This window comes from Carassius auratus, chromosome 41, assembly GCF_003368295.1.
Source record: "Carassius auratus strain Wakin chromosome 41, ASM336829v1, whole genome shotgun sequence".
NCBI lineage: Eukaryota > Metazoa > Chordata > Actinopteri > Cypriniformes > Cyprinidae > Carassius > Carassius auratus.
In genome coordinates this window covers 25624724-25640889 of record NC_039283.1, presented here as the reverse complement: position 1 = coordinate 25640889, position 16166 = coordinate 25624724, and the positions used below count along the sequence as shown (strand labels likewise).

At 39.9% G+C, this 16166-nt stretch overlaps 2 protein-coding genes across 4 annotated transcripts in view; one reads left to right on the top strand and one right to left on the bottom strand.

Moving 5' to 3' along the window:
• Positions 1 to 16166, top strand: part of LOC113059402 (cyclin-dependent kinase 14) — a 151103-nt gene that overhangs the window by 53861 nt on the left and 81076 nt on the right. For all 3 annotated transcript variants that reach the window (XM_026227871.1, XM_026227872.1, XM_026227873.1), the window contains 3 exons: positions 1251 to 1374; positions 10902 to 11022; positions 15133 to 15226. In XM_026227871.1, the coding sequence (XP_026083656.1) occupies positions 1251 to 1374; positions 10902 to 11022; positions 15133 to 15226 (339 nt within the window). The remainder of the gene's footprint in view (positions 1 to 1250; positions 1375 to 10901; positions 11023 to 15132; positions 15227 to 16166) is intronic.
• Positions 15153 to 16166, bottom strand: part of LOC113059404 (E3 ubiquitin/ISG15 ligase TRIM25-like) — a 13737-nt gene continuing 12723 nt past the window's right edge. The window contains exon 4 of the mRNA XM_026227876.1: positions 15153 to 15272. Within this exon, the coding sequence (XP_026083661.1) occupies positions 15258 to 15272 (15 nt within the window). The 3' untranslated portion in view covers positions 15153 to 15257. The remainder of the gene's footprint in view (positions 15273 to 16166) is intronic.

Here is a 16166-nt window from a genome sequence, read left to right as displayed (position 1 = left end):
CTCCAGCTTCAAGTTCCTGGGAACCACCATCTCCGAGGAACTGTCCTGGGCCACAAACACCTCCAGCCTGGTCAAGAAGGCTCAACAGCGCCTTTTCTTCCTCAGGACACTGAAGAAGAACCAGCTGTCTTCATCCATCCTGGTGAACTTCTACCGGTGTGCGATCGAGAGCATCCTGACCAGTTGCATCACAGTCTGGTATGGGAGCTGCTCAGTGGCTGACCGCAAGGCACTGCAGAGGGTGGTGAAAACTGCCCAGCGCATCACAGGGACACCACTTCCTGCTCTTGAGGACATCCAGAGGAAACGCTGTCTACGTCGAGCTCGCAGCATTCTGAAGGACTCCTCTCACCCTGACCACGGACTGTTTAACCTTCTTCCCTCCGGGAGGCGTTTCAGGAGCCTCCGAACAAGGACCACAAGATTCAGGAACAGCTTTTTCCCTAAAGCTGTCTCCTTGCTGAACTCTGCCCTCTGACACCCCTCAACACCCCCCACACCACACACATAGACTCCTCCCCCTCTTCAACACTGTGACTGATTTATTTATTTATTCACAACAAGCAAAAAACAGTAACTTGTTATTACTTGCACTACTGTCTGTTCATCCAGGAACACTGTATAATCCATTTGCACATTGTAACATTTTCTATGCACTTTACTGTCCATTGCAATACTGTAAATTATGTTCATAGTTCTGCCTATAGTGTACATACACTTTACATAGCCCATCTGTATAGTATGTTCATAGTACACCTATCTGTATATCGTGCTTATAGTATTTAATATCTGTAAATTATGTCCATGATACTTACCTGTATAGTTATTGTACATATTATAGACCTTTATTCTGTACTTACTGCTTATTGCACTTCTGGTTAGATGCTAACTGCATTTCGTTGCCTTGTACCTACATGTGCAGTGACAATAAAGTTGAATCTAATCTAATCTAAAAACTGAACACTGAACTGTAAGCGTGTTCCTGCTCTTGAGATTCCAGACAGATATCGATCTTCTCTCATCCTGTAGATTCGGCCCCGGGCTTCAGCTGACCCTGCTTTTGTCCGGTTATCTCTCTTCATCTTCCTCTTTGTCTCAGTCCTGCGGTTTATTCCAGGTGTCCGTCTCGTCCTGAACATCTGACTGCAGGCTGTTCCTCTCTCTCCACTCAGATCAACAGAGTTATTTAACTGCGTTTGGGTCTGGGTGTGTGATTGGTGATTCTTACCCATGATCCTTTGTTTCCTCAGCTCTTCCTGTTCCAGTTACTGAGGGGTTTGTCTTACACGCATCAGCGCTACATCCTTCACCGAGACCTGAAGCCTCAGAACCTGCTCATCAGTGACACCGGAGAACTCAAACTGGCCGACTTCGGTAAGAAACCTCGTTAATTACATCAATCATTCATAGGTATATTGATAAACAATACTTAGAAAAATATAATTTTTATTATATTAATATTTTAGAAATTTAATATATTTTTATCAACCATTGGGACGCCATAATTAAATGTATTTTATTTATTAGTATTAATTTATATTATTTATATACGTCATGCCCAAGATATAATTATGACTTTATACATTTATTTTTAGTGTGTATTTATATTGCATTTTAATATTTATTTCAGAGTAAACCATTTATATTTGAGTCGATACGTTAAATTGATAAATATTCATGTTTAGTAAAAAATGTTTTATTTATTTTAGATTGTTTATTATTTTTATCATATATATAAATATTTGTGTAAGAGCAGGTTTATTGAACTTAAATTGCTAAACAAATAAATAATTATACACACACACACACACACACACACACACACACACTCTCTCACACAAACACACACACACACACACACTCTCTCACACAAACACACACACACTCTCTCTCACACACACACACACACACAAAAATCTCTCTCATTGGTTGTTTTTAACCACATTACACACCGTGGCTTTTCAAGTAATTTAGTTGGAATTAAGGATTTTGGTTCAGTTTTCAGCCTTTAGAATATTTAATACATATCTGAATATTTATGTTTTTTTCTTAAATTGCTTAAAATGATGTTTTTGTTGGTCAGTCAATATCAAGAAACTTAGAAACTCAATTAAAGTAGGAAAATACAGTAATAATCTCGTGAAAATCAGCAAGGCATGTAGTAATCGTCATTAAAACATCTGTCTGTATTGTGATGGGGTTTGGTTTTGGGCTTCCTGCTCTTCCTCCAGTCATGTTCATATCAGTCATAAGATGTTGAACCAGTGTGTGTGCGTGTGTGTGTGTGTGTCGTATCACCATATGTCCAAGTCTGCTGTCACAAGGGCATTATGGGTAGACACAGACACACATCACTGCATTCAGTGCTTTCCAGAGGCACTTGGGAGCGAACAGACGTGTTGTGAGTCTGGACCAGCAGCGAAACACACAACACACACGTGTTTCATCAGCAGCTGAAGAGCCATTAGTGAGCGGGACGACAGGATGGACACAAGTGACCCGTCACTGCTCTTCACTTATCAAAGCTGCTGTAAACGTGGCTGTCTCTGTCGGGCTCTTCAGCAGGAAGTGAAACCTTTGAGAGAAACGGAGGAAGAATCTGAGAGAGACGTGATGAGAGTCGGTCAGGAGGTGAAGAGCAATCACACAGGAGCCAGGGAAAGAAAATAGAGAAGTGGTGAGAAAATGAGCGAGACGGACAGATTGACCAACAGATTGCTTCTTACACACCTGCTGCGACGCTGATTCTTCCACTCGATTAGAGCCGGAGCGATCGAGCGAGAGTCTCCTGACACACACACACACACACACACACACACACACACACACACAGACTGTGCGCTGTCAGAACGGTGTATTTCGGGTGTCTCTCTGGTCTCCATCAGCTGCTGAAGGGCTGGTTTGGCCCGTGGGGTGCAGCATATGTTCTGGTTCTCCGGCCGGGGCCCTGCGGCTCTCTGTGGGGTCATTAGGAGCCGATCTGTCATCAGCGGCTCTCAGCACAAGTGTGCAGCGCTCTTCATCATCTGCAGGGAAACACGACACTCGCTCGCTCTAGATGTAAACACACCGAACACTCAGTAAGTGTGTGACGTTCAGGAGATAGGACAATATAAACATCAGATGAAATAGATTTGTAGTGATCATGCAATGCTGGATGTTCAGCATGTGTTGCTACGCTAGGAACCAGATTCTTTGATGAATAGAAAGAGCTAAAGATCAGCATTGATCTGAGAAAACCATCTGTTATCACTTTATACACTCAACCATTCAAAAGCTTGAAATCCGTATCATTTTCTTCCTTTTTGGGGGGAAAGAAATTATAGAAATGAATACATTTATTTAGCAAGGATGCATTAAAATAATCAAAAGTGATGATAAAGACGCTAGAAAAAATTAAACTCGGCTGTTTTCAACATAATAAAAATAATAAATGTTTCCTGAGCAGTGGTGGACAGTAACGGAGTAGCTTTACTTCGTTACTGTACTTAAGTACATTTTTCAAGTATCTGTACTTTACTGGAGTAGTTTTATTTTGAGCAACTTTTACTTTTACTTCACTACATTCCAAAGCATAAAATCGTACTTTTTACTTCACTACATTTCATAAAACATATCGTTACTCCCTATAATATATCACGTGCTCCGACACGCAGAAGCGGTGTCTGATTCATCATGAACGAACTGAGTCTTTTCAAAATAAACTTTTAAATCGGATCGCGAATCGCACCAAACGATTCGTTTACGAATTAGAATGATCGGATTGCAGCTGTTCTGGAGTCGACCACTCACTGATTCAAATGAACCGTTTAGTGCGAGTCTCCAGAAGTAAGAACCGGGAGATCTTGTGAGCGCGTGCGTCTGACGTTGCTAAAAGTAAGTTATTAATGTCGAAATTTTGGATTAATTGCTGTAACTGAAAATCATATTTAGGTCAGAACTGTCAGTTGTTTGGAAACTAAATCCGTTGTAAAGAGTGATCTATTTAAGCCCACTGAGATGCTCCAGTGCAGACGATGCAGACACATCAATTCTAGGTAAAAAACAACAACAAAAAACCCATAAAATAACACAGATTAAATACAATAACTCGTGTTAACAGTTTTATTAAAATGTCCTATGTAACGTCTGTTTTTATATTGTTTATCGACAGTAACGTTATACATATGTATATTGTTTGGATTAACTAGACTAGTAGACAGACATAAATGTTCATCGTACTGAAAATAAGTAAATATTGTTAGCTGAAGCTAACTGTCTAGCTAACAAGCTTGTTGGTGCTAAGTTGATGTAATTTTTATAAATAATGTCCAAATATTTTTATTCAGCCACCTATATATATATATATATATATATATATATATAATATAGTTTACATCTGGTTAGAAAAGAAAGGATGTGATGTTCAGAACATGGTAACTACAGTAATTATCAGTGGGAAGAGATGCACCCCGTTTGGCCAGGGGTGTTTTTACACCACAGACAAGATTTGAGAAGGAAAAAATCATTATCTTTATTTACATTTTTTTTATTATTTTTTTCCGTAAAATGTTCTTCCTAACTTCAGGCCTTATATTATCATGTCATATATACAGTACAGACCAAAAGTTTGGACACACCTTCTCATTTAGAGAGTTTTCTTTATTTTCATGACTATGAAAATTGTAGATTCACACTGAAGGCATCAAAACTATGAATTAACACATGTGGAATTATATATGGAATTATATACATTTCAAAAAACTGTGAAACAACTGAAAATATGTCATATTCTGGGTTCTTCAAAGTAGCCACCTTTTGTTTTGATTACTGCTTTGCAAACTCTTGGCATTCTCTTGATGAGCTTCAAGAGGTAGTCACCTGAAATGGTCTTCCAACAGTCTTGAAGGAGTTCCCCGAGAGATGCTTAGCACTTGTTGGTTCTTTTGCCTTCTGTCTGGGGTCCAGCTCACCCCAAACCATCTGGATTGGGTTCAGGTCCGGTGACTGTGGAGGACAGGTCATTAAGCAGAACCCCATCACTCTCCTTCTTGCTCAAATAGCCCTTGAAGCCTTCAGTGTGACTCTACAGTTTTCATAGTCATGAAAATAAAGAAAACTCTTTGTATGAGAAGGTGTGTCCAAACTTTTGGTCTTTACTGTAACTTTGATATTCTGTAAAACAACAAACTTTAAAATACTTTGTTCTTACTGGTGAAAATCAGATGGTCATCTCTGTTTTCTCTCAGGTACATCACAGTGTAAGCTTCACAGTGAACATTACTCTCATCAGCGTAGTCCATATCAACAACAAAAGTATATCTTGACTCCATATAGTGGTTATTTTGAAAAAATCCAAGGTATTTTGAGCAGTAGGATTATAAAAAGAATATGTGCTAATATAAAATTAAATTAAGTAGCCTATATAAAATTGCAAACATCTATCTTGCAGTACTTTTTTACTTAAGTACATAAAAACCCGAGTACTTTTGTACTTTCACTTGAGTAAAATTGAAAAAGGAGTACTTTTACTTTTACTGGAGTAATATTTTACCATATGTATCTGTACTTTTACTCAAGTACTTGATTTGTGTACTTCGTCCACCACTGTTCCTGAGCATCAAAACAGAATATTTTCATGATTTCTGAAGATCATGTGACACTGGAGACTGGAGGAATGATGCTGAAAATACAGCGGAGCATCACAGAAATAAATTACACTTTAACACAGATTCACACAGAAAACAGTTATTTTAAATAGTAAAAATATTTAACAATTTTGCTGCTTTTGCTGTATTTTTAATTAAACAAATGCAGGCTTGATGAGCAGATTTTAAAACACGTACGTTCACACAATCACACGTCCTGGTAACTTTGATGAAGGCGGTGTTGACATGAATCCGTTCTGACGGCTCATTCACTTCATTCACATCTTGATAAGAGACTTAATGAATTCTGCACGTAGAAGGCGATGCTAATAGGCAGCGTCTGGATTCATCACCCAACATAAATTACTGCCAAACAGTCTGCAATTACAGCCCAAACGTGTGAAAATGAGCCGCTCTCCTGATCACTGCAGACGCTGGAGATACTGAATCATGTTGATCACAGTGTGCACTGATGGACGAGTAGACGACGCTTTAGTGTGTGGTGTGTGAGTGTCCTTAAATCCCTGTTTGTACTGTTTTCATGCAGACGCTGTTTCAAACATGCTGCTACTGCTTTCACATTCTGCTAACCTTTAAGTCAACACAGAAATAACCTAAAATACATCATACACCTCAAGTGTGTGATTTTAAGTGCCCTACATCGGCAGCATTTACGTGTTTATACATATATATATATATATTGTATATTTTTATATAAGTTAAAGTATCTTGATACTTGTATTTTGTACAAAATTTTTAATTAAAATGCTGCATAATAACAAAAATATGCAACTGTCATGATATTTTAATGCACAGAAAAAATATATAGATAATAATATCATGACAATAAGCAACTATCATTATGCACACACATATATTCAAATGTCATGTTATTTTACTTGTATAAAACATAAGAATATCATAGAAATATAAAAAAATATATATAATAAATATACAACTATTAAAAAATCTAAAAACAACTATCATGATATTTTAACATATTTAATTAAATTATTTTTTGATATTTTTATACATGTTAGATTTTCACGATAGTTGTATATGTACAGTTTTTTTATATCATGTAGTATATATCTATTTTTTTTGTGTGTGTGTTAATTTACAGTGTTCATGAAAAATATACAACTATGATGTTTTTTATATATTAAAACTAAATGCACATGTAATCACTGAGGTATCAAATATATTTGTTAAACTCAGCTTGACCTTTGACCCCTTCTGGAGTTCCTGAGTGCTTTGAAGAAGCGCAGACCTCACTCCTCCTCTTCCTCGATTGCCTTCATCATCCGTGACCTCTGACCTCTCAGCGCCTCTCTTTCTCCCATCAGTTAGTGGCTCAGATGCTGTTTCTCTAGAGTCGAGTGTAATGATGATTAGAGGCTCTGTCGTGCGTGATCCGCCCCACACGGGGTTAATGATAGCCTCTCGCGCATCCGGCCGAACAGCCGCTCACTCTCTCTGACGCTCCTCTCTTTGTTTAGCCCAGGATTATTGACTGCAAATTACACCGCCGCTATTCCCGTCCCGTCAGAGCGCTTCAAACACCCCAAGCACAGCACGTCAAGCCTGTTTAAGACAAACGTGTTAATTAAACCGAGATCTGCCTCACATTTAGGCCACACATTTCTATCCCCGAGAATAGAACCCGTGATCTCACTGTTGCTAGCGTCGGAATATGAGTTAAGCGAACTTACAAGATGTTTCAAGAGTTAAACTGGGATTTTAGCAAAAACATTTGAGATTCTCTGATCTAGACCACCACAGATATCAGGAGAGTCCAATGTTAGTATGATATTTTAACACATATGTATATGTACACACACACACACACACACACACACGTTATATAAAATATGCAACTATCAATATATTTTAACATATGTTAATATATACTAAATTTAATGATATTTGTGTATTTTATATATTAAAACATCATGATTTTACGATATTATATTTGTATTTATTTCAAAATGTTTGTATAAAATGATATAGTTCAATATATTTCATAAAATCGTTATTTTTTTTCATATTATATTTGTATATATTAAAGTATTGTGATATTTAGCATATACAAATATATACAAACATATCATGATATTATATGATAGTTGTGTATTTTATGATATTATATTTGTGTCATGATTCTGCCCTCGTGTCCTTGATTTTTCCTAGTCTTGAGGCAGGATCATGACAGACCCGTGTTTTGTGTACAAGCGCATGGCCTTGTCTTTGGGCCATGTGCTTGTGTTGTCTCGTTCCCTTGCCCCGCCCCCCTTGTTAACCTAGTCGTGTCTTGATTGTCCTATCTGTAACACCTGTCGTGTCTTGATTAGTACCCCTATTTAGATCTCCTAGTGTGCTCTGTCTTGCGTCGGTTCATTGTCATTGAGATTTGTTCCCTAAGAATTGTGATTGTTCCTCAAGAAGTGTTTTGTATTTCCGTGAGTGTTTGTTTATAGTTAGTGTTAAGTGTCTTTATCTTGTCTGCCCAGTCTTGTTTTGTTATTTAGTCTTTTACCTTGCTCCGTGTTTTCCCCCTCGTGGGTTTTTGTTTTCCCTTTTTGTTTGTAATAAACCCTTTGTTTGAGAATCCCTGTCTGCACCTGAGTTCCTCCCTTACCAATACCTGACAGAATGAACCGACCACCAAGGAACTCAGCAGGCAGGAGGGCCTCTGAGCTTCAGCGTCAGGCGGAGTTCCGGAGGCTGTGCTGGACGTCGTCCCCCGCCGACAGGAAGGGGGTCACCCTCCCATACTCGCCTGAGGGGGAATGGGTCCTCCGTAATTATGCCCGGCTGTGGGAAAGCATCTCCCAGGAGGAGCCACAGAGGTCCCCTCCACCTACCCAGCTGCCGGCGATCCCGGAGGGTCGTGTCCTGGCCGTGGCAACCCTGGGGGATCAGGCAAGCCCCTCCCAGAGTCCTGAGGTGCCCTCCACAGCCAGCAGTCTCCCCATGAAACGAGGGAGACGGTTTTCATGGGAGTCAACTTCTGAGTCTTCGGCGTCCGAGACTGCCCTGCCCGAGACCAAACTCCCCCAACCCGCCTCTGACCCAGCTGTGGCCTCTGCACCGCGCCCAAGGAGGAAGAGGAGGAAGAGGGGGCCTGCCGGTCCTGTGACCCTGTCTCCTCCCGTGCCAGCAGCGGAGAGCGCTGGCGTGCCCGTGCCAGCAGCGGAGAGCGCTGGGGTGCCCGAGCCAGCGGCGGTGAGCGTGCCCGAGCCAGCGGCGGAGAGCGCTGGCGTGCCCGACCCAGCAGCGGTGAGCGTGCCCGTGCCCGTGCCAGCAGCGGAGAGAGCTGGCGTGCCCGTGCCAGCGGCGGTGAGCGCTGGGGTGCCCGAGCCAGCGGCGGTGAGCGTGCCCGAGCCAGCGGCGGTGAGCGTGCCCGAGCCAGCGGCGGTGAGCGTGCCCGAGCCAGCGGCGGTGAGCGTGCCCGAGCCAGCGGCGGTGAGCGTGCCCGAGCCAGCGGCGGTGAACGTGCCCGAGCCAGCAGCGGTGAGCGCTGGCGTGCCTGAGGCGGCAAAGAAGAAAGCCGTATTCAAGTCGGCAGTCGTGAGAGCAGAGGAGAGAGCCGCGGCCGACTCTGCAGCAAAGACTCTTGTACAGTCGGTCTCCTCTCATAAGGAGATGCCAATTGTCCTAGCTGCTAAAACCTTTTCTGATTATTTGTCCCGTCTTGTCCCAATTTTAGAAATCCCCGTCAGTCCTGTCTTGTCCCCTGACCCTGTCCCCAGAAGTCCCGAGTGTCCAGCCGTTGTCTCCCCGTGTCCTGTTGTCCCCCCGAGCCCAGTAGATGTTGTCTCCCCGTGCCCAGCTGATGTTGTCATGTGTCCCGTTGATGTAGCCCCGTGTCCCGTGAGTGTTGCCCCGTGTCCAGCTGATATTGCCCCGTGTCCTGTAGATGTTGCCCCGTGTCCTGTTGTCCCCCGTGTCCAGCTGTCGTCTCCCCGCGTCCCGTAAGTGTTGCCCCGCGTCCCGTGTCTGCTCCTGTCATGTCCTCTGTCAGTTGTCCCGAGACCCCTCCCCGCCCCTCACCACCCAGACCTGCCCGTACCCCTCGTCGTCAGCCTTCGTCCTGTCCTCCTAAGATCCCTACCCCTCCCACCCACCCTGGTCTGTCCCCCATGAACTTTGTGGTCCCGCCTCCTCCCCTTCCCTGTTTGTTTTTTTTGATTTGTCACCCTAACCCTGCCGTCGTGTATTCATGTCTGCCTTTGTTATTATTTGTCATGTCTTGTTGGTTTGTGTCGGTGTCCCAGTCCGTCATGTCAGTCATGTCTCGTGTTTGATGTTCCCTTGAGGAGCGTCTGGAAGCCGCTCCTTAAGGGAGGGGTTCTGTCATGATTCTGCCCTCGTGTCCTTGATTTTTCCTAGTCTTGAGGCAGGATCATGACAGACCCGTGTTTTGTGTACAAGCGCATGGCCTTGTCTTTGGGCCATGTGCTTGTGTTGTCTCGTTCCCTTGCCCCGCCCCCCTTGTTAACCTAGTCGTGTCTTGATTGTCCTATCTGTAACACCTGTCGTGTCTTGATTAGTACCCCTATTTAGATCTCCTAGTGTGCTCTGTCTTGCGTCGGTTCATTGTCATTGAGATTTGTTCCCTAAGAATTGTGATTGTTCCTCAAGAAGTGTTTTGTATTTCCGTGAGTGTTTGTTTATAGTTAGTGTTAAGTGTCTTTATCTTGTCTGCCCAGTCTTGTTTTGTTATTTAGTCTTTTACCTTGCTCCGTGTTTTCCCCCTCGTGGGTTTTTGTTTTCCCTTTTTGTTTGTAATAAACCCTTTGTTTGAGAATCCCTGTCTGCACCTGAGTTCCTCCCTTACCAATACCTGACAATTTGTTTATCTTTATATATGTTAATATATCATGATTGTATATTTTTTGGACATTATATATATGTATTTGTATATTTATATATTTTCATCTTTTTTAATTTTATCATAGTTGTTGTTTATTTTATGGTCATATGTTTAGAAGCATAAAATGATATGTTATAAAAGATGTGCTGTATATGTAAATATAATTCCTGCTGAACTCGAATGGTGTTTTTATGAGTATATTCATACTGGGTTGTAGAGGAATGAATGGCATTGACAGAGCATTATATTTAATTTTTAATCCTTAGAATTTTTGCCCAGTGATATTTGCATGAATGCTTTTATCGAGAGTGATGTGTTTTTCCAGCAACTTCCCCGTCTGATGATGGTGTGTGTCTGTGTGTGTGTGTGCGTGTGCGTGTGTGTGTGTGTGTGTACAGGTCTGGCCCGGGCGAAGTCGGTCCCCAGTCACACGTACTCTAACGAGGTGGTGACGCTCTGGTATCGTCCTCCAGACGTGCTCCTGGGATCCACAGATTACTCCACCTGTCTGGACATGTGGTGAGTCTCCATCATCTCTGCATCCATCGACTCAGAACCACATCCTCTGCTCCCACACTGCAACACGACACCTGAGGAGTGCACTTAGAAGATCACACCTGTGCAACTCACCAATGCACTGCAGTTTTTTATTTCTAAAACCTTGGGAGAAAGCAGACTCAGTCGTGGGGTCAGTTCTCCTCTGACTTTTTGATATTCTAGGTATTATCAAATTGCCTGAGATTTGAGAACGTAGCGGACGTAGAGGATTATAATGTAAAAGGACCTCATTCAAATACTGAGGTGCTAAACCATTCAGGGCTTTATAAGTAATAAGCAATATTTTCAAATCTATACGATGTTTGATAGGGAGCCAGTGCAGTGTGGACAGGACCGGGCTAATATGGTCATACTTCCTGGTTCTAGTAAGAACTCTTGCTGCTGCATTTTGGACTAGCTGTAGTTTGTTTACTAAGCGTGCAGAACAACCACCCAATAAAGCATTACAATAATCTAACCTTGAGCTCATAAATACATGGATTAACATTTCTGCATTTGACATTGAGAGCATAGGCCGTAATTTAGATATATTTTTGAGATGCAGTTTTATAATTGCAGGCTTTCTAAGGAAAGATTGCTGTTAAATAGCACACCTAGGTTCATAACTGATGACGAATAAAATAATAAACATCACAACATTCGGCCAGCTCTCTCCACACCTCTTTTTCGCTTGATAAGGTCTCTCTTCTTCTTTAGGTCTTTCATCTGTGTAGTTTTTCTGTGGTGAGCATCTCTCTCGTTCTCTCAGTGTGAATCGATGCTGAGCGCAGTGGAGCGTTGCACTGTTTTCTTCTCTTGAGTGACAGTTTCACAGATGCTGCACAAATCAACAGTCATTAGAATCACAGCCAGACAGTGTGTGTGTGTGTGTGTGTGTGTGTGTGTGTGTGTGTCCATCCGGTCCAGCAGATCTTCACACTCGTGCTCTCGTGTCTCAGCGAGCGGATGAACAGAATGTCACTCAAATGTCACAAAAATGTCACGTAATCTCAGTTCGGACACGTCAGATTGAGAACGAAACTGGAAACTGGTTATTAAATTTAAATTATGTCCTGAAATATAAATTAGATTTTGAAGGCGGAGAAAAAAAATCCTGAGTAAGGGTGAAATTATGAGAATTTGCAATTTCAGTCTAGCATGATAATGCTAATGTAATGAAACTTACTATAGTTATGCATATGCATATACAACAGTTGTATTTAACATCAACAAAGATTAATAAATATTGCAACAAATGTATTGTTAAATTCTAGTTAGTATTAGTTAACGCATTGTTAGGAAATGTTAGGTTTGAATATGCAAATTAGGCTATCTAATTAAATATGCGCTCATTTGCATACCTTTCCAGAAGATAAATCTGAGCAATGGATAAATCCAGGTTTATAATTATTTTATTACTCTATTAATCAGAAAATACTGTCAAGAGACAGAAAACATACACCATGTTTTTAGTAATAAAAGTTGTCTAAATCAGAGAAACTCTTTAACAATAAAGATAAAGTGTACTGTTTTCTGATGTTTTCTTTCTACTAGCCTGAAAGAAGATTGTGGGAGAAAAATGTAAATTAATAAAAAAATAATAATAAAATAAAAAATTATATATATAAACTCACAAAAAACAAACCTTTTCAGGATAAAAAATAAATAAATAATAATATGTTTAATAATAAATCCCCTCAGTCAAAACCTTCAGAATTAAAACGTTAAATACTGGAGAAAGAAGCTTATTTTGAGAAAACAGCCTTTAAATATATCTATTGTAGTTAAAATCTAAGACACAAATAGATGAAGTGCAATAACATAAACACTTAAATGTCTATTTTGGACTGAAAGAATACATGTTATGGAAGCAAAATATAACTTCATAAATCAGAAAAAAAAACATGAACATTTTTCTTAAATAAATACAAATTTAAATATATGTATTGTTTTTGCAAGAAAAGTGCAATAAAGTAAACTCTTAAATGTGTAAATTGGTCATTTTCTCCCCACTAGACTAAAAGAAGACAAGTTATGGGAGCAAAATATAACTTAATAAATAAGAAAAAAAAGCCAGAAATAAAATTATTTTTTAGAAAAAAAAAACATTCAAGGAATGTTTAATAAATAAAGACATATTTAAATATATGTATTGTTTTTGAAATATACAGACACAAATAGATAAAGTGCAATTAAGTGAACTCTTTCCACTAGACGGAAATGAGACAAGTTATGGAAGAGCACAAACCCAAAGTATATATATATAAAAAAAAAAATGGTTTTGCCAGTAATGTCTTGCCGTAAATAAAGACCTGGAGTAACTGGCCGGTGTCCGGGGTCTAAAGAGTGTCCTGAGAAATGAGGCGTGACGAGGACCACATCTGCAGAGAGAGAGGGAAGAGGAGCAGGTGGTTTCCACACGGCTTCATGTGCGGGAGTTTTCCCAGGGACACATCAGTCAGGATGAGGATTAGCACACGCTCGTATCTCTGCCCCGCTGTAAGCTGACATCTTATCAGCCGCCTGCCAGTCAGATCCAGCCGCTAACTCACATCACATCCACGTTTACAGAGACAGAAGGACCGACTCTGGAAAGACTGGTTGTGTTTTCACTGCTGGCGTGTGTTTGTGTGTAAGAAATGAGCACTGGACTAGAAATGATGGCATGCTGACGAACAGACGCTGAAACACATTATTTTAGGTTGTTTACACCATTAAATAAAAAATACAATTCTGACATTATATCTCGCAATTCTGAGAAAAAAAGTCTGAATTCCGAGATATGAACTCCTAATTGTGAGGAAAAAAAGAAAGTCAGAATTGTGTGATAAACTCGAAATGTAGAATTGCGACTTTCACAGTTGTGGTGGAAACAGGCTTCCATTATAATAACTTTCGCAATTCTGACTTTGACAGGAATCATATTTTTTTTTCTGCTGATGAAGAGAAAATAAAAGACTTCTTCACACAAATGGTTGTAAAAAGCAAAAAGGCTACAAACTCAACATATTTTGTCAGAAAGTGTGATGTGCTTGAGCCAAAATTATTGAAGTCACTGATGAAAAAAAAGATTGAGATGCGCAAGCTTGTCCAGTGAATATACATTTTCATCACTGGAAAGTTTGTAGTTCGGTCGGATATGTCAAAATCAAGTAAGTAAAACAATGCACAAGTTACTTATCGGTTAGGAGGTAAGACAATTTACAGGGGCATTCACTATAAACATCATTTATTGTCAACCTTAGGCATAGATGACTTTCTAGCAGCCTGTGTGTAATGCGCTCGGCTGCACGTTACTACTGTCCCTCTCGTTCTGCACCAGTACAAACACATGCACATGTAACGCATGTTTTGCTTGCTTGAGTGTTTCTGCATTATATGAGTGGCTTTCGAATATAAATCACAACACATTTCAGATATCGGTATCGGCAAGTACCAAAAATAAAAGTATCAAATCGGGCGAGTACTGGGAAAGTGGAACTGATGCATCCCTAATAATAAACTTGAAACCAAAATTTAAAAACGTAAGTAAAAATGTATTGCACAAAGTTTAAAAACAAAAGCAAAGTTTTCAGAAGAGCAAATAATAAGTGTAAATCAAAATAACGCATTTCAAAAAATAAATGCATGAATTATTATCCCCAAAAAAATTAATTAAATTAAATTGGATAAAATTATCAAAAAATCACGTCACTGCTGTAGTGTTTTTAATGAACTCTCTCTGAAGTCATTGATAAATAAACATTTCATCTCTTCTACTCTTGAGAGTTTTTATGGGTATGAGAAAGTAAATAAAAATGTTAAATTTTGCTCTGGAAACTAGCTGAAACAAAATAAGTTTACATATTTGACACTTGATAACAAGTAACTATTTATGGTTTTTAGTGCTAGTTAACTATAATAACCTAATAATTTGGGAATCCCTGATGTGATGCATGTTCTGAATGTTTAATCACACTGATGCTTGCATGCAGTTACAGTTACATCATAAATCATCTGAGCATTACAATCTGTTTTGATTCTGATATTCATGCACAAATCACCATTCCACTTTCTGAAGGTTAGAGTCAGTGCTGTTTGTTTGTGTCTCAGGGGCGTCGGATGCATCTTCGTGGAAATGATCCAGGGAGCGGCGGCATTCCCGGGCATGAAGGACATTCAGGATCAGCTGGAGAGGATATTCCTGGTAAGTCTCTCCGCTCTGCTTTCCTCTGCGTTTAATGCCTCGGGTGCTGGATGAAGAGAAATTCTCAGTGAATGCAAAGATATGGAGTGATAGATGACTGTACACAACGCTGTGAGGTCATGCATATTACATCTCATGAATCCAGTAATCATTTCCTGTCATTTAATGTCCGCTCTGATAATTGAAGCAGAGAGTAATGGATTCATATTCACCCTCCGAGTCAAGTAAATAATTCATACAGACAATATCTGAGATGAATAGAGCAGGGTGGCCGGGGGTTCATGGGTGAAACGGATGCCCTCTGGCCGTGAGGGTCAGAGAGAATTGACAGAACCAGGGAAACCGACTTATTGATCGACCCACAGAGAAATCCAGCAGCCGCCTGCTTATGTGAGTGAAACAAAGAACATCAGAGTCTGTTTGACGCACTGCAGGTTTACCTGTTTGAGGACTAGTCATTTCCTAAACCGGTGTGCTGTTGTTTTTTGAATGGAACACAAAAAGAGAATGTTTGGGAATGAGTGGCACTTCGGTGTCAGTTACGTTTTTGAATCGGCTGAAGGTTCCATTTTTGAATTTAAATGTAGCAGTGTGGATGTTCTTAAATGTTTGCAAATAGAATCTTGTTACATAGTGACTAAGATCTGTATTTAAACTCTACATTAAAACACCTTGTTCTTTTTAACAAGGATTTCACTGTTCATGATGAGGATTGTCTCTCTGAATCACAAATTTACTTGGCAGTTATGAAGAATTAAAAATACAGGTTGAATTTATCATTAGATTTTTAGCGGGAAAAATATAAATAATAATAATATTTTCTTTGTTTATATTTTTTATGTTTATATGTTGCATTTTAATTTTTTTGTTTCTTATTAGTATTTTTTTTATTTTTTATAAATTATTATTTTCAGTTTTAGTTAAGACATTAGGTAACATT